The 26,454-nt window shown below is 36.9% G+C and overlaps 1 protein-coding gene across 1 annotated transcript in view; it reads left to right on the top strand.

Moving 5' to 3' along the window:
* Nucleotides 1–1,058: 1,058 nt before the first annotated feature.
* Nucleotides 1,059–26,454, top strand: part of AUG3 (HAUS augmin-like complex subunit) — a 74,341-nt gene continuing 48,945 nt past the window's right edge. Inside the window, exons 1-6 of the mRNA XM_090016053.1 lie at nt 1,059–1,480; nt 3,194–3,230; nt 6,862–6,965; nt 11,401–11,596; nt 24,646–24,712; nt 24,977–25,080. Coding sequence (XP_089872179.1) covers nt 1,185–1,480; nt 3,194–3,230; nt 6,862–6,965; nt 11,401–11,596; nt 24,646–24,712; nt 24,977–25,080 — 804 coding nt within the window. The 5' untranslated portion in view covers nt 1,059–1,184. The remainder of the gene's footprint in view (nt 1,481–3,193; nt 3,231–6,861; nt 6,966–11,400; nt 11,597–24,645; nt 24,713–24,976; nt 25,081–26,454) is intronic.

Below are 26,454 nucleotides of genomic sequence, written 5' to 3'. Positions count from 1 at the left end.
TTAAAGCCTTAAAAGATCTTGTTTATATATCATAATCGGGTGATTAAGAGCTGGTCTTTATAAAACAAAGCATGTAGATCATATCCATAGGGTTAGATTTAATAGAAAATAATAAAAAAACTATTAAAATAGCAGTTAACATGGTAGTTCTCATATTTTCAGTTCTTATATTTTAGTGACTCAAAAAATATAGAAAAACATTTACAATATAAAAAAGTATACAAATATAAATACTCACAATAATAATGTGATAATACCACAAAAAAAGAATAACTATCGTGCTTCTCTTGGAGTTACATTGGTTTTTGAAAATCCTGTGACAAAATGGAGAGGTCTTAAAACAAGAGAGGATAAGGTCAGGAGGCACCTCTGACGGTAACACTGTCAGAGGCTCCTTGGATGCCGTTCATCTTGAAAATGAACGGCAACCCTCAAACAATGAATAAAGCTCATTGTGAGCCATTCATTTTAAACCATTCAGATGCCGTTCATCCTGAACAAACGATACCATTCAGATGTCGTTCATCCGGGACTAGAATGACATCGGAAAAAACATGGGGCCCATCCAAGTGATGGGCATCATCTCCACGAATGTTTGGATGCCATTCATCTTGAGCTCAATAGCATCCAAAGGACCTCTCACGGTATTTTGGTGTCCCTGTGACAACACGAGCAGACATGCTTAGACACGTAGACACCGAAACTAACACATAAATATACTATTTTAATATTTTAAAGTTTTAGTTCAATCAAAAATATAGTTTTATCGATAAAATATCAAAAATTTAGTTTTTATGAATTAAAAATTTAAAATTTTTCGTGTTAGCATGTTCTATTTTCCAAAAAATGTCGAACTTACGAGCCAGATACCGTGTCACGCGTCCTCGTGTCCAATGTCATTGTGATGAAGCGTAAAACTAAATGGGGTTTATCAGCGCGCCAAGACAGCGACCGAAAACCAAATTCGATCGTCTAAAACGAGACCGAGTATAAAAACGCAACACAAATAAGCCAAAAAAAACAAGGAACCCTTGCGAGTGGCGGCAAAAAGAACGATCTCCTCCGACTTCAATTTTCTTCCCTTCCACTTTTCCCTCCGCTGCTACGCAGATCCTCATCTCCCCTCATTCGAAGAAGGAAATTCAAAGCACGAATCGTTCCACATTCTCTTTCCCTCAAAATGAATGCCACAATTCCAGGATCCTACCGCCCTTATTAAGGTTCTAGGGCTCCCTCTGTTGGTTCTCTTTCCCCTTTCTTTCCAGCATCCAGAGAGGAAGACAGAAAGAGAGAGCGGGGAAGGGATGAGCGGCGGTAAGCTGTGTAGCTTGTTGGCGGAATTGGGGTACGAGGGGAGCGACAGCCTCGACCCCGACAGCTTCGAGTGGCCCTTCCAGCACGAAGAGGCGCGGCATCTGCTTCACTGGATCTGCTCGAGCCTTCGCCCCTCCAACGTCTTATCCCCTGCCGAGGTCTCGCAGTAAGCCCCTCCTCCTCATCTTCATTCCTCTTTTGTCTTCTTTCTGCATCCCCTTTTCTTTTGGTGATTCATTGTTTAGCGTCGCAATTATAGACAATTGCGTGGAAATTTGAATGGAATGAGAAATGCATAGCATTTTTTAGCCTTCAAATTTCGATTTGTTTTTCCCCCTTGCCATATTCATGCTGAACGATAGTCTTCTTGATGGATGTGCAAAATGTTCAGAAAGGGTTGTTTTGGATCTGAGAGAAGCAATTCTTGTTGCTAGGGATAAGTACCTTGTGATAATTCGGATGCCAATGCGACTACTTGTCTGTGGAGTTCCATGAGAAAGGTTTAGTGGTACTGAGGTACATAAGAAATGCTCTTTTGATAGAACACCGTTAGCGAGCGAGGAGATAATCCAGTTGCCAATTTATCCTTTTGTCATGGAACCCAATGTGGCCGGTTGGGAGCCACAAAGAAGAAAAAACAACCTATTTTTTAGTAGACTTATGTTACGGATTACACTGCAAGGAGCTATCGAGCAGCTACTCAATGATCGAGAATGATAAAATCAGATGCATTGATAGCGTATAAAAGAATCATTGCGATAAGTGTTTCCATACTCCATGTAATAGCATTGTGTTGCTGCTTCTTTGAATAGAAGGACTGCTTGAGAGATTGATTGGGTTCTGATGGCTCTCGTCTGTCAGGTTTTATTGATATTTTCTGCTGCAATTTTTATGTGGTTGAGAAAAACCTTTTGTAACTTATTCAGAATCAGAACCGCGAGTCATATGAGTATAGTTCTATAAAAAACAGGACAGGCTTGTTATGAACCAAATTGGCAAGGAATAGGAGGGTCTTGACATTTCCCCTTGCTCTTTGTAGTTGTCAGCGTTTGTACAAGGGCAAGCATATCAAGTTAACACCATAATAGCATGTTTTGATGCTTCGGAGTGTTTGAGTGTCTCAGTTTTGTGATTTTAGATAAAATTAATGGAGATAAGTGACAACAACATGTCTTGATCTTTGTTAGTATTATAGGCTTCCTATGTGCATGTTTGCAGGGGAGCTAGTATATTCTTTCAAAAGAAAAAAATCTGTGAAAATTTCTTTATTTGAAGCATCAAGGAGTTTGTGAATCTCACATTATGCTTTCAAGGTTTAATACTTGAAGGCATCATACTAATGCACGCAATGTGATGTCACTAAATGACTTGTCCAAATTACTTTCTTTCCTAGTGTTGTGCTGTATTTCATATAAGTCTATTATTATCTTAAACCTAATACTTTTGTACTTGGCTTGCACTTCTGGACAATATTCTTTATTTTTATTCCTTGCACTTTGCTCTTCGTAGAATGTCAGATTCTTGCTTTTGCTTCTTGAATTTATTTAGCTTCTTGGAGGTCCCATGTGTCATATTCTTTCCTGGGATTATTGTCCTTTTATCCCTTCAAAGTATTCACGTTTTAATTCTCTGTTTCATGGGATACTTATTTGCGTTCTTATATTACGGTCAGGTATATTTTATTAATGTTACCTAATGTATTATTTAAAGAATCTATTTTGTTCTCCGAATGCTCAATGTTTTCTATATGATCATGACAATACGAACTGTATTTATGATCCGTAAGGACACTTTTGAAGCATAGTATGTCAGTGATCTCACGATAATTTTTAATATCTTGTGTATAATTTCTCTTAACCATTAAAAATGTTCTTGGCAGGTATGAACATTTTCTACAAGAAAGGAATCTGTTGGAGGTATTATTATAGCTTGTCACAAATGAAAGTTTCATTTGTTCAATCAATTTTCTTTTTATGGTCTAGATTCAGTGCAAACACAGCTTTCCCATTTAGTCTTCCTTCTTTTGTAACATTTTTTTGGCTTTTAGCAGATGAAAACTTATATACTATGTTATTCTCAACATTGAAAACGATTATAATCAATTTAGACGGTTTCTTAATGTAAAATAATCATGCTGATTTGTTGGTTATGATATATTAGAGAATAAAACCATTTCAGGCTTAAAATCTCTAGTCTAGATTGCCTAAAATTATTATTATGTTTGAATATTGTAGGATAAATGTATAATACCATTTTCTCAGCAGAATGTGTTGTTTCTAGTTTGAATTTAAGATGATTTCCATATTTGAATTATGGATCATAAACACAATAATTTTTTTTAGAGATGAAACTTTCTACCATTCATCCTTTCTCCCCTTCCAATTATCTAAACTAAAGGGAACCAAAACCAATTGCCTTTTTTGGTTTTGTATGATGACCATAAATATCTGAATTAATCTCAAAGTGTTAGTTCAAAGATGGATGCAACTGTTGCCAGCTTTTGTCACTACATTACACCAGCCATCATTACTGTTATTATGATAGTATCACTTTGTGTAACTCTCTCTCTCTCTCTCTCTCTCATGTCTTTATTCTTTGTTAGACTCAGGTAGAGTAGCCATTTTTTAATTAGTTTTGTTGTTTTTTCAACTCTCTTTTCTGCTAACCAGTGTTGTGAAAAGCGTTGAGGCGTAGCGAGGCGCTCCACCAAAAACCGAGGCGAGGCGTAAGCCTCGAGGCGTAAAGCGTATGCCTCAAATTTTTTTGAAAACTTTAAAAAAATTATAAAAAATATCTAAAAATACAAATAAATAAAGAAATGCTTTATTGATGAAATAACAACCAATAAAAAATAGAAAATCTGAAATAAGTACTAAAAAATATGAGATTAACATATAAAAGTAACTAAAAACTGATTATATAACTGGAAAATATATGAGATTAACCAAAAAAAGTTAAAATATACTAAGAAACTGATTACATAACTGAAATAACTGAAAAATATATGAGATTAACCTACAAAAGTTAAAATATATGAGATTATTCTAAAAAATATGAGATTAACATATAAAATTAACTAAAAAAATGATTACATAACTGAAAAATATATGAGATTAACCAACAAAAGATAAAATATACTAAGAAACCGATTACATAACTGGAAAATATATGAGATTAACCAACAAAAGTTAAAATATATTAAGAAACTAATTACATGATTGAAATAACTCTGAAATATAAGAGATTAACCAACAAAAGTTAAAATATAGTAATATACTAAGAAACTTATTACATAAGTGAAATAACTGGAAGATATATGAGATTAACCTACAAAACTTTGTTGATTATGTCTCAGAAATCTTGTTGTAAAAAAAACATATTTTTTTTTGCGCCTCAGGCTTGCGCCTTGAGGCACAGAGGGCCGCGCCTCAAGGCGAGGCACGCCTTTTGCGCCTCAAGGCACGTTTTTGATAACACTGCTGCTAACTAATAAGGATTGCATTCACTCTTCTCCCTCAATTCTCAATGGCATCATAGGTATGTTTTAATAGGTTTACTTGTTGCCACTAACCAGATTCTTGCTGTTTTTATATATCATTAAGTTTGTAGTGTTGGTCTTTGCTTGTCTGCCTATTTCCATACCTATTCACCTTGTTGACACCATCATTCATTTATTTTTATTAAGAAATCAAAAGAATGAATAAATCTATAAATGTAACGGGGTTGTTAATTTAAATGAGCTCTACAACTTGTGGAGTGATGATAGATCTTTGTGCGGGTTTCTCCCAACAAGAATGTGTTCAGGTTTAGAAAGAAAGGGAAGCTCAATCCCAGATTTATAGGACAATTTAAGGTTTTAGAGAAGGTAGGCGCAACAACATATAGGGTGGAGTTACCACCCCAGTACGAGAAGATCTATGATGTGTTTCATGTGTCAATATTAATCCCGTCACACATGATTCATTATGAGGATGTTGAGTTTTGAAAAAACTTGATTACAAAGGAGCATCTAGTAGAGATCATGGACCGTAAGGAGAAAGTGTTGAGATCAAAGACTCTTCCCTTAGTAAAGGTGCATTGGTAACACCACAATATTGAGGAGTATACATGGGAGCCTGAGCCCAGCATAAAGGAGAAATACTCTTACCTATTCGAGCAAGTACAATTTTTGCGCACAAAATTTCTTTAAGGGGGTTAGAATGTAACATCTACGATATTGCTTTAATTTTAACTTTTAAATTCATGTTAAAATCGATTTTTTATTTTGGCAAAATTCGAGAGTCTAAGTTGGCTAAGCGGTGTTTTGGACTCAAATCAGGATCCATGAGAGGTTCAGAGGGGTCACGCCCAGCCTAGTGGGGCGCCTGATACGGTTATGATGTTGACTCGGTAAGCACTGATGTATGATCCAAGATCAAAACAGATCTCGATACATGCAGAAGCGTTTCACAGGATGAATCCGAACAGGGCTTGGGGAAACGAAGTTTTTGGAACCCGTGCACTCTGTTTCGACAGAGGCGGTCCCAAGGAAACTTGTGCGTGACTCACACACCTTTCCAACGAATCTGAAATCACCGGATTCGGATCAGAAGTGTCCGATCCATGGGCTCGGAACTGGGGCTGATAGACAAGTCTGCGACAGACTCTCGGGCTCAGCAGACAATCTGTTCGAAGGGGTTTTTGACCTCTCAGACGACAGAGTTTGCGAAAACTCTCAACGGAGGAAATGTAGGTCAGATCCAGACCTTTTCAGCGAGCTATGATTCACAATTTTTGGCCTACTCTACGGGTGTCTATGGATTTTTTGAACTTTCTGACAAACTAGTTGGCAACTGTCACAACCTACGATAGGGGGCTCTATTCATGCACCCGAACCACCACGGATTCAGTCACTCAAACACGGGATTCAGAAGAAACTCCGAACTTCACTAAGGCTCATCAGAGTGTTATCTAACCATACTACTTTTTAGTTTTGGGAAACATGCTATAAATACCCAGATATTCAAACTTACGTAAGCCTATGCATGATACTACAACAGGAGATTGCAGAGTGAAAATTTTGTTAGGCCCACACGGATGGAAGTTGTACTTATGTACAAATTTTCTTGAGAACTCATTTATGACGATCATCCAATGTGGTTGAGCTATCAGCAAGTTTCAAAAGATTTGTGAGTTGTAGTAAAAGAGGGCTGTGCTTTATTGATTTGAAGAATGTATAAATTTCTTGTCCATTGTAGACTTTAAAGTTGTTTCTGACACAGAAATAATAAAGAAGGTTTTTGAGCCAATAGCCAGTGTCTATGGCATTGGAGAGTTAAGTTACTTTTATGCTTCTGTTTCCTGAACTGGAAAATGATTGAGTTGACTGATAGTAGGGTAGCTTTCACCAACTTGTAACAAAATCTGGGATTTTAATTCTCAAACGATATGAACTGACATTTTCTTAGTTTCACAGCATTATCATTGTATGTTCAAATTCAACAGCATCAAATATTATGGTTTGTCACCACCTTGTTATACTGTTTAGCTTTTGAAATTTTCTGACAGGGTGAGGACTTGGATTTTGCTTACAATAGCATTTCAGCATTTTCAAATAGGAGAAACAACCAGGAGGCTGTTATAGGAGCTGAAGAAGGAATAAAAGAGATCAGGTTGCCATCAAATTTTCATGTTAATGTAGTGTGGACTGATCTCAGTGTCTTCCCTATCTTACATATTATCTCAATCATTTAAATTGTTTAACGGTAACTCCTAAAAAAATTGATTGCAAGACTCCATCAGCGTCATGCATAAGTGCAAAATTCACTCACTGTCACATTTACACACACACACCCCTACTTATACATTTATACCTAAATGTATATAAGTATCTATGTGTGTGTAGATGTGCTTTTGGTTGGAACTGGGTGCCATTCAGTCATGCCTACTCTCACTTCTAACAGTTCTAAGAATTCCCTACATAGTGGAACCTACAATAGCTTGATGTGAAAAATCTGATCTTCAGTAGAAACCAGGAGGAATAAATGGGTTGTATTCAAGTGAGTGGGATTGTCAACCGTTTTGAGTTTGGCATGGTTCTAGCATCTATTTAAAAGAAAAATGGCTTATAGTTTTGAGTTTTGACATAGTTTGGCTTTCAGTTATCATGATCTACTTGCCATTTTGTCTTTTATTCTAGGAATGCACTATCCATCTCTTTACTTTATGGGAATGACGCGATTGTTATTGGTGATGACATACATATATTGTTGGAAACATTAAATCTGAGACCATACTGCTGTAATGTCAAAGTCTTGAGAGCATATTCTTATTGTGGATGCCTTTTGTCTCCATTTAAGTATTGCTATGGGTAATGTCTTTAATGTTTGTCAGGGCATGAACATTGTCAAACTAAATTGATTAAGTGCTTAACAATCATCTTACCTTTTGTATCTCTTCCATATTTGTGATCACAATGCTGAAATAGAAATGATTATATCCTTTTCTATTTCGTGGTGTTATCTTTCCCATATATATCCTTATCTTGTAGGCTATGCCACATGGGTGCGGGTGCGTGGATGCGGCACTTCCAAAAAACCCGGGTGCGACAGGGGCAAAAATGTAAAAAAAAATTATATATATATATATATAATTTTGAAGTTTTAACAATTTAACATTTAAGAGTAAACATTGTCATAATATGATTCATCATGCATGCAGTATATCAACCTAAATATCAAATTATCAATCAAATAAGTAAAGCAATTACATAAATCGACCTAAATATCAATCAAATAAGTAAAGTATAAAAGAACTAAATTACATACCAAAGTATATCCTGATGAAGTAATGGATGTTAATAATTTTCTTCTTCATCATCAAATGCATCATTAGAAGGAATACTGGGCTCAGCTAAATCCATGTTTGTTATGTTGAAATCATGTTCTCCCTCGAAGTCACTCTTCTGGGTTTACATCCTCAAATTTGGATCTTCCTTGTCTGCGTTATAAACCCAATTTGAAAATGATAAATACAATACAAGTATATTTAAATGAAAACTAAGAAATAATCAAATAACTAAGAGAGCAAATTAGTACCTGTATTCATCATTGCTTCGCGAAAGTAATCGAAGATTTGAATGAACATATACTAAATCTTCTGCGCGCTTGTTGGTGAGTTTGTTTCTCTTCATGTTGTGGATTTGAGAATATGTGCTCTAATTTCTTTCACAACAAGATGAACTAGCAGGTTGCGATAACAATCTTAATGCAAGACGTTGGAGAAGAGGTGTTTCTGATCCAAATGTTGACCACCATGTGATAGGATCTATATTATCTTCTTCTCTCGTGAATAATGCCGGTCCATATAATCTCGAAGACGAAAATTTTCCAAACTCTTGTGTGACTTGATGTAGAAGATATGCTTCTGAAAAAAGTCTTGTCATACACATATTTCTATGTCTTGATAGCTCTGGGTCTAAATTTGGAGGGACATGACCAATACCACCAGCCCGCCACTTATTTGCATAATATTTTGGATTAAGAGAATGTGCCATGCAATGCAAATGAGTGTTGCTCTTATCCAATCTTCTGACTAAAATTGAATGAATATGATTAAAAAAATCTGAATCATCCAATGCAGATTTTTTTTTTCATGCATGAAAACTATAGCTTGTATTTTTTCAATCATATTATCCCATATTTCATAAACTCTGTGAAGCATGGGCTCATCCTTATCAACTTCTCTTAACATTTCCCAAATAGGTTGCGTAAATTGAAGGAAGTATACCACTCTGTCCCAAAACTTATCATCAAGAATGGATTTCTTAATTTTTGAGCCTTGATATCATCATCAACACGATAGAATGTCCAATTTTCATCAGTCACTATGTTAATCAAAGCATTCTTCACTCTTTTAATCCTCTTTATCATCACAATGATGGACGCAAAACGTGTTTCAGCGACCTTCAACAATTTCAAATCAGAATGCCTATTAAATATAGCATTAGCACGATGGTGGTTAACAACAAAATTCCTAATGCTTTTGACATTTCTTTCTAAATCTTCAATCCATGAACATAAAGCATATGCTTGTGAATTTTCTTCTTTTTTGGGGTTGTAGATGCTCTTTAGGGTTAGATTTAAGCTGTGTGCTACATAGGGAGTCCAAAAAATATGAGGGTACTCACTCTCTAAACTTAACGCTGCACTTTTACAAGTTGGAGCATTATCTGTAATGATTTGTACCATTTTCTGATCACCCACTTCTTTTATCACTTCTATAAACAATCCCTTTAAATACTATGCATTTTTATATTCTCCAGATGCATCAACTGCTTTCAAGAATATTTGGCCACTAAGCGAACAAGCAATGAAATTGATTAATGGACGTTTTTGAATATCTGTCCATCCATCAGACACAATAGAAACTCCATTTTGCTTCCATGAATATTTTTTAATCTCTAGCAACCTCTCCACATTTGCCCTCTTTTCTGCAAGAAGTGTGGTTCGTATTTTTTCTAAACTTGGAGGCACATAACCACTCAAATTATAATTTGCCAAGGATGTTACTAAATCCTTCCAATAAGGATTTCTAGCCGCATAAAATAGGAGTGAACCAGAATAAAAATACCTCCCAACTTTTCTATCCAATTCTTCTCTTCCATATGTATTGAATGCTGCTTGTATCGTTCCTCTACCTCCTACGTTGACTTTTTTTTTCCAGCATCTTCTTGGTGGCTTGCAAATGGCACACTGATTGCAGAAGAATCGGCCATTGCATTTTTCTTCTCATATTATTCTTGTATTTTCTTGTATTGTCTTCGCATTGCCTCATCAACTTTTCTGCAAGCTGAAATGCCTTGTCCTGGTATCTTCAACAAATGAGCCTTCATTATTGTGTAAGACCCAACAAAATCTCTTTCACATAGCTTGCATCAAAATCTCTTGTTTCCACCACCTCCTTCTCCAGTTTTTGCAAGTTTATCTACATATATCCATAGTGGCCCCACATCATCAATCCCACTACCACTATCAGCAAAACTAGCAGCAAAACTCACATGTTGGGATGAGAATGACACAAGTCCTTTCCCTTTATCCGTCATTTTTATCCTGAAAACACACAAAAAAATACATTAAATTTTTCAAATCAATTATACTCGACCCTCTCCCCCCGTCGAAAACACAGGGAGAAGGGGGGGGCTCAGCCCCTCCCCTGCCAACCCAACAAGAGAGCGAGAGCGAGAGCGAGGGGGGCTCGGCCCCTCCCCTGCTGAAAACAGAGGGAGCAGGGGGGGGGGGGGCTCAGCCCCTACCCTGCCGACCCAAAAAGAGAGCCAAAGGGGGGAGGGGCTCGACCCCTACCCTGTTGACCCAAAAAAAGAGCCAGAGGGGGGAGGGGCTCGGCCCCTCCTCTGTCGACCCAAAAAAAAAGCCAGATGGGGGAGGGGCTTGGCCCCTCCCTTGTCGACCCAAAAAAAAAAAGCCAGATGGGGGAGGGGCTCGGCCCCTCCGCTGTCGACCCAAAAAAAGAGCCAGAGGGGGGGGGGGAGGGCTTGGCCCTTTCCCTGTCGACCCAACAAGAGAGCGAGAAGGGAAGGGGGTGCTCGGCCCCTCCCCTGCTGACCCAAGAAGAGAGTGAGAGAGGGTACATACCTGCGAAAGGAGAGGAGGAGCCTGGGAGGCGGAGCTGGGGCGGCGATGGGAGAGAGCTCGAGCTCAGGGGGAGAGGAGAGGAGAGATTAGGGCAAGTTTTTTTTTGCCCTAATCCTCCTTTCATCGGGGAATTTTTTTTTAACGCCCAAACAATCGACGAAAATGACCCTGGGTGCGTTGACCGTACCCAGGGTCGTGTTGACCGCCCCCGGTGCCGCCCCCGCGTCGCGTCACGTCGACGCGGGTGCGGCATCTGTTTTGCCGAGTCCCTGTGACATAGCTTGTAGGCTATGCATGGGCTAGTTGCCACTTGCAAATGAAAATGCTTAAGTTTTTTGTAATCTCAAGGTGCCTGTGTTACAGCTGAAGCACTTTTTATTTTCCATGTGTTGCTTGTTACTGTACTGTTGTCTCTGGTTTCCTTTTTTTTCAATATAACCTGAACTTTTTGCAGGGAAACTACATTGGCCTATAAGGCAGAAGCTTTGGAGATGCAAAAACAGCTTAGACATTTGCAGTCTCAGTTTGATTTGCTTACAGGCCAATCTTCATCTTTGATTCAAGGAAGAAGATCACGGATATCATCTTCATCTGCAACAAATAGTCAACTTGTTTCATTAGAGGAAAAACTTTCTGCGAGAAACTTGGAGGTACTTTTATATTAGCATGTGAGCGGAAAGCAATTAGTAGCTAGGAACCCTACATAAAGTGTGTTGTGTTTGAGAGTTTGAACTTAGCACACTTTAATATGACATTGCTTTCTTGCCAAAGTGGTTTGTGTTGCTTTTCGTTCAAATATTTAGATAAAGTTTGCTTCTGATGATGAATTTTTACATAGTGCACTAGAATCGAAAGTGTATGCCAGATAAACAATCTTCATTGCAAGTTATTTAGCAGTAGCATATCAGAGATTTGATTATCTTGGTCAACAATAGTCAATATTAGCTAGTACTCGGCTCATATACAGGTTTCTCAATCTCAATAGTTAGCCTCTGAACTATGCTCCAGCATAGTTCACAAGCATGATGGTTAGAATTAGCTGGGCATAAGCAGCCCCACACATGATTCATTCAAGTCCAAGTTGCGTGTGTGTGTGTGAGAGGGGGGGATGGGGGGAGAGGGATCACACAACTGTGTGTCTGTGCTGACTGCTGGGATCACATCATCTTATCCTCTTTGTTAAGATACTCTTTTCTGATGAAAAGATTTTGGTTCAAATCATCCGATTTCCATCTTTTTCCTGTCGTTTATGTGAACATCTTTCATCATCCTTGCCTAAAGGAAAATAAAAGAAAACACTTTCACGTTTCTATCACTTTAGAATGTGGTTCATTCAAATCTGCTTTCTACTTTCATCTGAAAACTAACCTTGATTTTGCTTTACCCAAGCTCAAACTTCTCTTCATGAGCTTGAGCCTCTACTGCAACCCATTTGTAGTGAGCTTGAGAACCTTGTTACTTTAATCATCTCATACACATTCCTCATCTAACAACTTAATGCACAATACTTCACTTTCTTTTCTTTTTTTCCAAGTTGTTATGCTCATGTGCTTAAATTGACTTTTAGTTGTATCTGAAACTGTGCATTAATGGATAAATACTGTTGCAAGGTATGTTTGTTAGAAAATTGAATTGCTTTTAGGTGTAAAATACTATTAATAACTTTTCTGCAAATATCTTAGTTGTCATAGGCGCTAGGCGGAGCCTAGGTGGTGAGCCCCTAAAAAGGCCTAGGCGCGGCCTAGGCGGTACCCTAAAAAAAAAACAAAAACAAAAAAAAACATACAAAATATGTAAACAAACTACTAAAATTAATAAGAAACATGTATACAACATAAAATCAATCAACAATAAGCAATAAACAATAAATATGTCATTGAACACTATTGAGGCCTTAACAATATTAAATTCACATCCAAGTCATACTAAACATGATTAAAAAGACGGTCCTAAATTTGAGAACCATTTTACTTTGGGAATAGTGACATCTCTGATCTCTTCCATGAATGCCTCTGTCCTCTTGTGATGGACTAAACAAGTTTTGTGATGGACTAAACAAATGCCATAACATGACATCAAAAAAATTCATGACAATAAATTTTAAATAATGTGAGTTCGAATACAACAAGTGACTTCAAAATCATTACTTCAAATCAGTTTCAATAAAGGTGATGTAATCACATGCAAACAAGGAGTCAATTGTCAATATATCATAAATCTTATGCAAGCAAAGACAATCAAGATTATATAAAAAACAATAGGGAATAACCAAGGAGCTAGCTTACCTTAGATCATAAGTCCACTAAAAGACCAAAAAAAAAAAAATAATAAAGTAAAAGTAGCAGAAGCACCAACACAAAGATTCCAAGTACCACCAATCACTAAGAGGCACAAGAGCTCAAAACATGAAAATGTGGTAGCTTTTTATAAGCAAAAAAGCCTAACAAAGAGGCATATACACATATAGGGACTCATTAAGAAAACATCATGAATGCTTACAAAGAGATTATATAAAATATGTAAAAGAATGCATTCAAGTACATGATAATAAAGCTTGCTTATGCAATCCAATATAAGTTGATATAACAATCACATAGGCTATTCATGGCATATACCCAAGAATATAAAGTAAGATATAATATTCCATCAAATACAAAAAATCACTCCTTAATCTCATAAATTTAAAACATCGAAGATCATAATCAATCAATCATTAAACCTTTACAAAATAATTTTGCACAATAAGATGGTTTTAAATATAACTCCGCCTGTGTAGTTATACACTGCCGGTCCCAAGCCCGAATAAAGGAGGAGGGTTGCGGTAGGCCTGTGACAGCCAGCATAAAAACTTTGTCATATCCTATGAAAATGAACCAATATGAGAATTTCGTTGGGGCGTTCCCTACTGAGCGACGCGCTGTACTCTCTAGGCCCGGAGGCAGTGATAAATGTGCAAGGGTTGCTAGGTCGTCGCCCAGAAGCGACGCGTCACACCGGCGCCCGGGTGTGGTGTCAAATAGGCAAGGGTTCCCTCACTTTGTTGGACGGGTGGGGGTAAAGAAGTTAGTCCAAGACCATAAAATTAGGTTAGCCACTTGGAACATAGGGTCTTTAAATGGTAAGTTGGTAGAGTTAGTAGATGTTATGTGTAGGAGAAAGATTGATATTTTATGTCTTCAAGAGACCAAATGGGTAGGTGAGAAAGCTAAAGTGATAGAACCTTGGGGATATAAGATTTGGTATACAGGAATAAATAGGAATAGGAATGGAGTAGGGATTGTTATGAGTCGTCAGTTTATAGATAATGTAGTTGAGGTCCGTAGGAAGGGTGATAGAATTTTACTTATTAAATTAGTATTAGGTACGGATATTATTAATATTATTAGTGTTTATGCACCTCAAGTAGGTTTAGATGATTCCATTAAGCATCAATTTTGGGAAGATTTAGATGGAGTAGTACAAGAGACATCTTATGGAGAAAAGCTTTTCATCGGCGGTGACCTTAATGGACATGTAGGCATTAGTAGGGATGGATTTGAGAATATCCATGGAGGCTATGGTATAGGAGAAAGAAATGAAAGTGGAGAAAGGATTTTAGATTTTTGTTTGTCCTATGATATGATCTTAGCAAACACTTGGTTTAGGAAGAGGGAGTCTCACCTAGTAACATTTAAAAGTGGGGTTAATACGAGTCAGATAAATTTTTTCCTACTTAGAAAGAGAGATAGGGGTTGTTGCATCGATTGTAAGGTTATACCAGGAGAAAGTGTAGCTACACAACATAGAGTCTTAATTTTAGATCTTAGAATTAGACAATGCCGCAAAAGGGATAGACATAGGATAGATCCTAGAATTAAGTGGTGGGCACTGAAAGGAGCTAAACAAGGAATGTTTGTAGAGCAGGTAGTTAAGGAAGTTGATTGGTGTCTCGAGGAGGATTCAGAATCAATGTGGAATAAGATAGCGGGTGGTATGAGAAAAGTAGCTAAGGAGGTATTGGGTGAGTCTAAAGGCGGTGCACCACTAGGTAAGGATACATCATGGTGGAACGAGGATGTCAAATTAGCTATTAAGGTTAAAAGAGAGTGTTATAGAAATCTAAGTAAGAGTCGTGATAATGAGAATTTGGAGAAGTATATGATAGCAAAGAAGGAAGCTAAAAAAGTTGTTCGAAACGCGAGAGCTAAGGTATATAAGGAGGTTTATGACAAGTTGGATACCAAAGAAGGCGAGAAGGATATTTATAGGCTTGCAAAGATGAGAGATAGGAAATCGAAGGATTTTAGTATGGTTAGATGTATCAAAGATGAAACGCAAAGGGTTTTAGTCAAAGATGAGGAGATTAAGGAGAGATGAAAAGATTATTTTGATAAGCTATTTAATGATAGTCATGCTCAAGATCTTGGAGACTTCTCCATTCCTTTTCATGAGATAAATCGTGACTTCATGCGCAAGATTCAAAAGAAAGAAATTGCAGAGGCTTTGAAGAAAATGAAATCAAGAAGGGCAGTTGGCCCAGATGGTATACCTATCGAGGCTTGGAAATGCTTGGGAGAGAAAGGTTTAGAATGGTTGACAAATCTTTTTAACTTGATTTGGCGAACAAATAAGATGCCTAATGAGTGGAGGAAGAGTACTTTGGTGCCTTTATATAAGAATAAGGGTGATATACAAGATTGCACAAACTATCGTGGTATAAAACTCATGAGTCATACTATGAAACTTTGGGAGAGGGTGATTGAGTCTAGGTTGAGGAAGGTTGTCATGATATCGGAGAATCAATTTGGTTTTATGCCTGGAAGATCAACTATGGAAGCTATACATCTTCTTAGACAACTTATTGAAAGATATAGAGAGAGGAACAAAGATTTGCATATGGTTTTTATTGATTTAGAGAAGGCATACGATAGAGTACCTAGGGACGTTCTCTGGTGGACAATGATGAAGAAAGGTGTTTCTCTCAAGTACATTAGTATAATTAAAGATATGTATGAAGGAGTAGTAACCAATGTCCGCACTTGTGGAGGGGTGACAACCAATTTCCCGATAACGGTTGGGTTACATCAAGGATCTGCTTTAAGCCCTTTCCTATTTGCAATAGTGATGGATGAGCTTACGAGATCAATTCAAGAAAATGTACCGTGGTGTATGTTGTTTGCTGATGATATTGTTTTGATTGATGAGTCTAGAGCTGGGGTTAATGCTAAGTTAGAATTATGGAGACAGACATTGGAAGCTAGAGGTTTTAAGTTGAGTAAGAGTAAGACTGAATATATGGAATGTCGGTTTAGTAAGCAACGAAGTAGTGATGGGAGTGTAGTGAAGCTTGGTGAGCAAGATATACCGGTGAATGATTATTTCAAATATTTGGGATCCATCATTCAAAAGTATGGAGAAATTGATGGAGATGTAAATCATAGGATAAAGGTAGGGTGGATGAAATGGAAAAGTGCTACTGGAGTGCTGTGCGATCGTAGAATGCCATTGCGGTTGAAGGGAAAGTTTTATAGGACGACTATTAGACCCGCTTTACTATATGGTACGGAATGTTGGGCTGCCAAGAGACATCATATTCAAAAAATGAGTGTAGCTGAGATGCGGATGCTTAGATGGATGTGTGGAAATACAATAAAAGATAAGATTCGGAACGAAGAGATACGTAAGAAGGTAGGTGTTGCACCCATTGAAAATAAGATGCGAGAGAATCGTTTACGGTGGTTTGGACATATTCGGCGAAGGCCTAATGATGCTCCAGTTAGAAGGTTGGAGAAATGGGAAAATATATTAGTTAAAAGAGGTCGGGGTAGGCCTAGGAAGACTTGGATGGAGATGATAGGAAAGGATATGAATGCTTTGAACCTCACCGAGGACATGGCGTTGGATAGAAATGATTGGAGGAAAAGGATTCATGTGGAAGACCCAAAATGAATTTCTTTTTTGGTTCATATCGCTGACCCCAATTGTTTTGGGATGAAGGCGTAGTTGTTGTTGTTGTTGTAAGATGGTTTTAAATATAGCATCAACTCAAAGTTAAACATAATAGCGCAATCTCATGAGAGCCTATAAAACATTTATGATATTTTTAACCAATTTATAGCCTCTAAGGATCAATAAATAAATCATTCAAAAGTTTAAAGCATATTTTTTGACATAGAAAATTCACACAATATATCAAGAATCATGCTTTGAACTCAAAAATCATGTAAACATATTCACACGATGACGAAAAGCATACAATATTAAGGAGCACAATAATATATTCAAAATATCATTCATATCACAAGCTAAAATTCATCAAAACATCATAGTAAAAATCACAAGAAGATTCATGTGAATACACACTTATTAAACGTCTTACATGGGAGCACATATCATAAAATTGAGTATTTTGCAAAACATGAAAAACATATAAGATTTTTTTTTAAAAACCACATACTTTTTGCAAAATACACTTATCTATAATCAAATATATATATTTTATGTTTACGCAAAACCATATGTCAAGATACAATAATTTTTACAAGTTCTACTTTCAATGGATTTACGAAAAACATATTCATTTTAAAAACATATACCATAAAGTCATACTGTATATACTGGAATGAGAGAGTCTTGAATCCAATCTATTTAATAAGTCATAATTTTTTTCTTTGAAGCATGATCACAAACAAGACTCCAAGACCATGATGCCTTGCTCTGATACCATGTCACAAAGTGGTGCGAAATCCTGTAATGAAAAGAGGCGGAAGCACCAATAGAGCAAGTGTCACTCTTTAAGAGTGACCACTAGAGCCAAGAACACAAACACCGAATGTGCACACACAAAAACTCTCAAATATGGAAATGACTTAAAGTCATAAGTTGGATATTATTGAAGAAAGGAAGAGAGGGGTATAAAACCCATACATAAGAAGGAGAACACCTCCTCTATTTATAGAGGAGGGAGGCACTAAAGAAGAGACTACAAGGGGGCTCCCTTGTAGTCGTTGGGAGCTCCAACGGTCAGAAATCTGACCGTTGGGTCTGACCGTTGGGGCCCCAACGACTACAAGAGTGGGGCCCCTTGTGGTTATCCTAAAGAAAGAAAATAAAAAACAAAAAAAAGAAAAAGTAAAAGGGAAAAAGAAAAAAGATAAAAAAGAAAAATAAAAAAGTACATTGACTGAATTACAAGAATACCCCTATCGGGTATTTCAATAAAATAGAATATGTATATATATATATTTTAACACGCCCCCTCAAACTTTACGGGGAGAAGACCGAAAGTTTGCTAAGGAGAAACATGAATCGTGGAGTTGGGAGCGCCTTGGTGAAGAAGTCAGCTAGTTGATGCTCTGAAGTAACATATGGTAATGAGATAGTCCCTCTGAGGTATTCATCCCGAACATAATGGCAGTCCATTTCAATATGCTTGGTCCGCTCATGAAAGGTGTGATTACTAGCAATGTAAATCGCACTTTTGTTGTCACAGCAGAGCTTGGTGGGATTGGAAATGGGGACGCCCATGTCAGCAAGGAGACTTTTGAGCCATACGATTTCCATAGTTGTCATTGCCATGGCCCGATATTCAGCTTCAGTGGATGACAGTGAAATCTTCTGCTGCTTCTTGCATCTCCACGAAATGAGGGATTCACCTAAAAAAATACAAAGACCCGTTATTGAGATACGATCATTGGGATTTCCTCCCCAGTCAGCATCAGTAAAAGCAGTTAAGTCAAGAGAGAAGGAAGAGGATAAGAAGAGTCCCTTTGATATAGTATTTTTGATATATCTGACAATTCTCAATACGGCTGCCATATGAACCGAAGTAGGTGCATGCTGAAACTGGCTTACTGCATGAACCGCATGAGCTATGTCTGGACGTGTGATGGATAGATAGGTGAGAGATCCGATTAATTGACGGTAGGGGGTTGGATCCTCAAGAAGAACACCATCTTCAAGTCTCAGTTTTGCATTAATGACTTCGGGAGTCTCAAATTTCTTTTCATCAGATATTCCTGATTTGGCACAAATTTCTGCAGCTAATTTCATCTGAGATAAGATGTATCCTCGCGGGGAATAAGCCACTTCAATCCCTAAAAAATATCTCAAATAACCAAGGTCAGACATATCAAAAGTTTCTTTTAACATGGACTTTACATCATTTACTCCCTTTTTGTCATTCCCAGTAATGATCATATCATCAACATACAGCAGAAGCATAATAATGGAGTCACCTGTCCTTTTAACAAAAAGAGCAGTATAACAAGACGAAAATCCTAAATTTATTAATACATTACTAAACCTATCATACCAAGCTTTAGGTGCTTGCTTAAGACCATATAAAGCCTTTTTTAATTTCAAAATTTTTCCATTTAAATCCATACCTGGAGGCGGTTCCATATACATTTCTTCATTTAAATTACCATTCAAAAAGGCATTTTTGACATCAAGTTGAAAGATTGGCCACTTTTAAACTGCGGCTATAGCAATAAGGGCTCGAACACTAGTCATTCGAGCAACGGGGGCAAAGGTTTCATCATAATCTACCCCATACTCTTGGGCATATCTCTTGGCTACCAACCTAGCCTTATATCTTTCCAATGAACCATCACTCTTCGTTTTTACTTTAAAAACCCATCTACATCCAATGGGTTTCTTGCCATTGGGAGGATCAATGATTTCCCAAGTTTGTGCCCTTTTAAGAGCATTAAGCTCAAGTTGCATAGCTTCATTCCAATGAGCATATTGCTTAGCATCATTGTAATGAGATGGTTCATGAAAAGAGTGAAGAACAAGTAGGCATGCTCGAAAGTTAGGTGAAAAAGAATCATAAGAAACAAATCTATTTGGTATTTTGGAAATCCGATTTGATCTTCTTTGAGAAGTCTCTTCGATGGACTCATTTTGGGAAAATTTTTCAAGGGCACAAGGAGGATTCCTTTCATTCCTTCTAGAGTAGACTTGAATTTGTCTTGAAACATTTTCTTCTAAGTTTTGATCATCGCTTGGATGTTTAACAAGATCTTCACTAAGGAATTCATTAGGATCAATATGATCATCTATGATGTTTTCTTTAGGTAATAAGTAAAATAAGAATGAATAATCAATATTTTCATTCGGTTGGTGCGAAAAACCACTTTCCTCTTCAAGGAATGTGACATCTTTAGAGATATAAAGCTTGTTTTTAAGAATGTCAAAACATCGATACCCTTTTGTTTTTCGCTATATCCTAAAAAAATACATTCAATAGCCCTAGGGGAAAGTTTATCATTCTTGTGAGTTAAAACAAAACATTTACATCAAAAAATTCTTAGTCTTTTATAATCGGGAGACATATTGTAAAGTTTTTCAAATGGAGAGAGATTTTTCAAAGAGGACGAAGGAGTTCTATTGATAAGATATGTAGAAGTTAGAACCGCTTCGGCCCAAAAGGATTTTGGAATGTTTCTTGAGATTAATAACGTTCTTGTAGTCTCTATTATGTGCCTATGCTTTCTTTCCGCAAGTCCATTTTGTTGCAGAGTGTTGGGGCAAGAACGTTGGTGGAAAATTCCATTTTCTTTCAAATAGTTTTGAAAATCATTGGACATATATTCGCCTCCCGAATCAGATCTAAGAATAGATAGATTTCCCAAAAATTGGTTTTTGACCATTGCATGAAATTCTTTAAAGAAGGAGAAAACTTCAGATTTGCGACTTAGGAAGTAAATCCACGTGAATCGAGTAAAATCATCAATAAATACCACATAATACGAGAAACCTCCTTTAGACAAAATAGGGGAAGGTCCCCACACATCGGAATGAATAAGTTCAAATGGTCGAGTGGTAAAGTAACTTCTTTGTGGAAATGGAATAGCTTTAGATTTCCAAAAAATGCAATCTTTACAAGTCATGTGATTGTCTTTACAAGTATTGTTCAAAAACGAAAAAAGAGACATTTTTACAAAATTTGGATGGCCAAGTCTCTCATGCCATATTCCAATACTTTTGTCTTTTACAAGATTGTACGATGGCTTAGATGGAAGAGTCAAAAAATCCATAAAGTAGAGGTCATCCCTTCTATGGCCTTGCCCAATCAGCTTTCCTGACTGAAGATCCTGCACGGTGCAATCCTTAGGTGAGAAAGAGACTTGGCATCCATGATCGGTGATTTGAAATACGGAAAAAAAATTTAAATTTATTTTAGGAACGATTCTTACTTTAAGAACAATTTTTTTTTTAAAATCAAGTGATCCAATACTTTCAATTTTTAGTGATGTACCATCGGCCGTTGACACACAAGAAGATATAGGTTTGGAAAAAATGTTTGAAAGATAATTTTTATGAGATGTCATATGAAAAGAAGCACCAGAGTCTAGTATCCACATACCTAGAGGAGATGAAGAGTAGGCAATGGCGGCCCCGGATGTTGAAGGAGAAGTCTTGAGAAGATGTTGGAGAACTTCGGAGATGTGATTTAGAGTTTCTTTGATATCTCCTTCTTTGGTACTTTCTTCCTTCTTCGGAGAAGTTTCCCCAACCGCGGCAACCTTTCCTTTGAGTTTTGGACAAGCCGGTCTAATGTGACCCGGTTCATTACAATAATGGCATATTATTCCCCTTCTAGGCCCATTAATATTTTTGTTAAAATGGGGAGGTCTATATGCTTTAATATTTGCGGGCCTAGTAACGGCCAAAACTTCATCACTCTTGATGCTTAAGCCAAGTCGAGTTTCTTCTTGACATATCTCGGTGAGGGCATCTTCAATAGGTAGGGCTTTGCTTCTATGGAGAAGAGATGCCCTTGTTCAAACTCCGGGCGAAGACCATGAAGAAATTGAAAGAAATGTTCTTTTTCAATTTGTTCCCTCCTTAATTCAATATCTTCCGGAGCCACCCACTTAGGCTCAAGAAGAGCAAGTTCATCCCAAAGGGGAGTTAAAGAGCTAAAATAGTCCCGGACACTCATGTCCATTTGTTTGGTGGAACAGATTTTTTCTTGACAAAAAAATTGTCGAGCAAGATCCTTTTGGGTATACATACCCTTAAGGAAAAACCAAGCCTCATTGGCCCTTCTAAATTTGGCTATATTAGCACAATTTTTAAGGTCAACATTGTTCATAAACCATGCCAAGATTTTGGCATGGTTACTTTCCTAATCCTCAATTTTGGATTGATGATCATTAATAGCTTTGATGCGCTCATCGCCATCTAAAGCCTTTTCAACATCATTTTCGATCTTGGTGAGAACAAGAGAGGGTTCAGGAGTAGTTCCCATAACAAAACCCCAAAGTTTCTTACCTCTAAGATGATTTTCCATAGCGGAGGCCCACATGAGATAGTTGGACCCATTTAGCTTAAAAGAAAGTTCCACTTTAGAGTCACGTTCCATCGGCACCAAGTCCTTCCTTTCTTTAAAAGAAATGAGTCACACGTTCCAAGAAAAAGGCCAATCACCAACCGAGCTCTGATACCATGTAATGAAAAGAGGCAGAAGCACCAATAGAGCAAGTGTCACTCTTTAAGAGTGACCACTAGAGCCAAAAACACAAACACCGAATGTGCACACACAAAAACTCTCAAATATGGAAATGACTTAAAGTCATAAGTTGGATATTATTGAAGAAAGGAAGAGAGGGGTATAAAACCCATACATAAGAAGGAGAACACCTCCTCTATTTATAGAGGAGAGAGGCACTAAAGAAGAGACTACAAGGGGGCTCCCTTGTAGTCGTTGGGAGCTCCAACGGTCAGAAATCTGACTGTTGGGGCCCCAACGACTACAAGAGTGGGGCCCCTTGTGGTCATCCTAAAGAAAGAAAATAAAAAACAAAAAAAGGAAAAAAGAAAAAAGATAAAAAATAAAAATAAAAAAGTACATTGACTGAATTACAAGAATACCCCTATCGGGTATTTCAATAGAATAAAATATGTATATATATACATATATGTATACATATACTTATATATATGGATGTATATATATATATATATATATATATATATATATATATATATATATATATATATATATATATATATATATATATTAACAAAATCCAAGGCACTCCAAATGGTAGGCCAAATTTCAATCAAAATGTATTTGAATACTAACAATATACAAACTTGATACAAGTTGTATGAATAAATGATTTCATTCATAATGAATAATGAAATACATAAAAGAAATAAATACATAAGATCCTGACTACAATACACTCAAAAACACAAAAAAAGTCTAAAATTACCCGTCACTTTCTCATACACAGTAGGCACACACACCTCATATATATAGAGAGAAAAGAGAGGAAGAGATAGAGTAAAGAGATGAGAGAGAAAGTCCTCTCTAGCCATGTGACTAGAAATCTAGTTGTTGGGTTTAGTTCCTAACACAATTCTTGTTGTTGGGCTGAGTTTCCAACACAAATCTAGCAGTTGGGCTGAGTTCCCAACAACTAGTGTAAAGTCAACTTTAGTTGACTTTACAATGAATATAATATAATATATTATATATATAAAAAGTGATAGAGTAATCTTAACAACAACATCCCAAGTTTGATGGGGAGTGTTAAGAGTTATGTAATATACTGTATTACAATTTGGGTACTGCCCCTTTTAGTGTATAGTTTCATTTGTATATAGCATTTATATTGGGGACATTTTTGACCTTATTACTTTTTCTTTTATTTGCCTTGTATGTATATAGAGGGGTAGACCCCCACGATATTGCAATGCTCTTTGTTTTGCTCGACAGAAAGGAAAAGCCAAAGTGTTTCCTCTCCATTTCTCTCTTCTCTCTCTTTGAATCTTGTCCAACCTTAGAAAGTCGATATATGCATCATATGGTTGTGTCTTTATGAAAGTTCCTGCTGGACTTGTTGAACCTGAACGTTTATGCTTTACGGTTGCATCTTATGGTTGTGCCATTTTGAAACTTTGCACTGGTTTTACCAGAATTTGTTGATTACATGTTTTTTGCTATAGTTTCTTCTCTGTGAATGGGCTGTTGAACTTGGTTACCTAACCTGGCTTGGTATATTGCCGGATAACGCAAACCATAGTTCATAAAGGAGTAGTAGATTCTGGAACTCATTAAAGAGGATGCTGAGAATGAATGGAAAATACAGAGAAGGAAAGACATCTCACAGATTTTAACAATGCACAATTTTGATGATGCCCATAGAAAGAAATAATGAGTTGCGATGTGCCACCATTCCCTTAGAATCTAATTAAAGGCGATAGATTAGCCATGTGGTTGTGTGTACCCGTACCATTTGAGATTCTCTCCAGTTGCAAGTTGTAGTTCAGGTACATCATGAGTATCTTCAGGGATGTCTCATGAAAAAATCAAGTTTTTGTCCTGGTTCCTGCTCTCCATCATGGTGCTCTTCCCTCTTGGTGTATGCAATTGAATAAATTCATTGGTTATACTTATGTTGCAACATTGCATTGCATTTTAATGGAACCCTATTAAATAACTTCTTGCAACATGATCCTTCGCCAAAGAAGAGACAAAGGCCCTGTGTTATGGTGTTACTGAATCATGTTGCTTTACATCCAATGTAAATTGCTCAGATTATATATGTTTCCAAGACTTTTCATGAACTAGAGACTACTTTTGGCTTCATCTTTCTAGAATTGCATGATGTGATCATATCTCTCTAGCTTTAAGTAGATTTTCATATTTTTACTATGAAAGCTTTGTTCAATTAGTTGAGACTCATTTTCCTTTTTTTAGATGAACGAAGTTCTTGAAAAAATTGCTTCCTCAGCAAAAGAGCTATCCCAATATCATTCAGGAGATGGTATTCTTCATCCCCCTATTTACATGTGATTCTAGCTTGATGGCCTAAATTTTTATTTCATGAACTCCTTAAAATTCACTTTTTGCATCATATAATGAGTTCATGAATCTTAAGGAAAGCATAATCTCTTAGTGGTTTTTTTTCTGCTTGCCTTCTGAGTATTTATATATTTGTCTTCTTATTACTTTTCCTTGCATATTATTTGCTTAATTTAATTAATTTTTTCTGCTTCTTTTGACATTGTTCTTGTATACCCTTGAGCAGAAGAAGGTATTTATTTGACTTATATCGATTTTGGTTCATACTTGCTTGGAGACTCGGCTTGCAGAAAGGAGCTTGACCAATGGTTTGTTAAACAGTTTGACACGGTATTTTCTCTAAATTTTTTAACCCGTATGTCCTTCTCTATACTATATAATATGAAAAAATTATGTTCACCACCACATGATGTGCTTTACACTTGTTCGATTTAGCTAATGGTTGGTTTTGACTAATTGAATTTGAGCAGCAGTTGTCACTTAAGATTTAGTTGGCCCATACAGATTTTTCAGCACATATTCATGGCTATCCACAGGGAGGCAAGCACAATCTGCCACAGTGAATGGGCATGCACAGAAACACATGTTTTGTGCATGTTCAGGTGCTATGTGCAAATCTATGCACATGCATGCAGACTTAAAACACACATGATGTTTCTCCTGTACTCTACTCCTATTGTGTGTTCATGTTGTATTTGCACTTGCATAACTTAAGGAAAAAGTCTTGGGCTAGACAAGAAAACCACGGAATACTTGTCAATTATTCCTTTATTTTAACTTGCATAGTTGATATCAGACCTGTATCTGTCATAAGCAAAATGAAATGGGGGTAAAGAAAGGGCATGAGAGCACAATGCTTAAAAATAGACTCCTCAGTTCATAAGCAACATGACAAGGTAGAGGGTTTTGAACTGACATTGTGTATGAAGTATCCCAACACCTAGATTTGAGAAACCTCTACATGTAAATACAAAAATAGTGTGTGAGAACATGACTGATTCTAGGCTTGCTTGAGCTTGTGAATTTCTTAGTTCACAATCCTACTTTTGTAGCTTCAACAAGCAGGTCAGCAAAGTCAAGCAGAGCTTCCTGCGGGTAGCTTCGTTCATTTATTTGGTAGATATAATTAATATTGATATCTTCAATTCATGCATTGCAGCCTGATGCCAGTGCATTTTCTTCAATATTAGGAAGCTCTGATTGATGTCATATTTTGTTCCATTCATTTTTGCATGCTAAAACAAAAGTTATGCAATTTTTTTGGCTTAAGCACAACATATATACCTTGTTAATAAAGAACCTCTGTTCTGATACCATGTTAACAAGCCTTGGTTAGAAGAGAAGAGAAGAGAAGGAGATGAAGAGCATATAAACACAGGCTGATGTTACCTCAGGAATTCACTTCTAAGGTGTGGGGAACACCCTTCTTAATCAATTTGTAGTCGACCCTCATTAGGGTTTCTAATAAATGGATACCTATGTCACATGGGTGCGGGTGCGGGGGTGCGGCACTTTCAAAAAACTTGGGTGCGGGGGTGCGGCAATATATATATATATGTATATATAATTTTTAAGTTTTAACAATTAACAACATTAACACTAATGAAATAAAAAACCAAGTTGTCTTGATTAGAGTCTTAACCAAGCCGGGCTCAGCTTGACTGAACCGAGCAGGCTCAGTTGGGGTCTTAACCAAGCTAGGCT

This window comes from Nuphar pumila, chromosome 8, assembly GCF_984573655.1.
Source record: "Nuphar pumila chromosome 8, dmNupPumi1.hap1.1, whole genome shotgun sequence".
Taxonomy (NCBI): Eukaryota; Viridiplantae; Streptophyta; class Magnoliopsida; order Nymphaeales; family Nymphaeaceae; genus Nuphar; species Nuphar pumila.
Note: the sequence above shows the minus strand (reverse complement) of the source record. Positions and strands in the feature narration are given on the sequence as shown.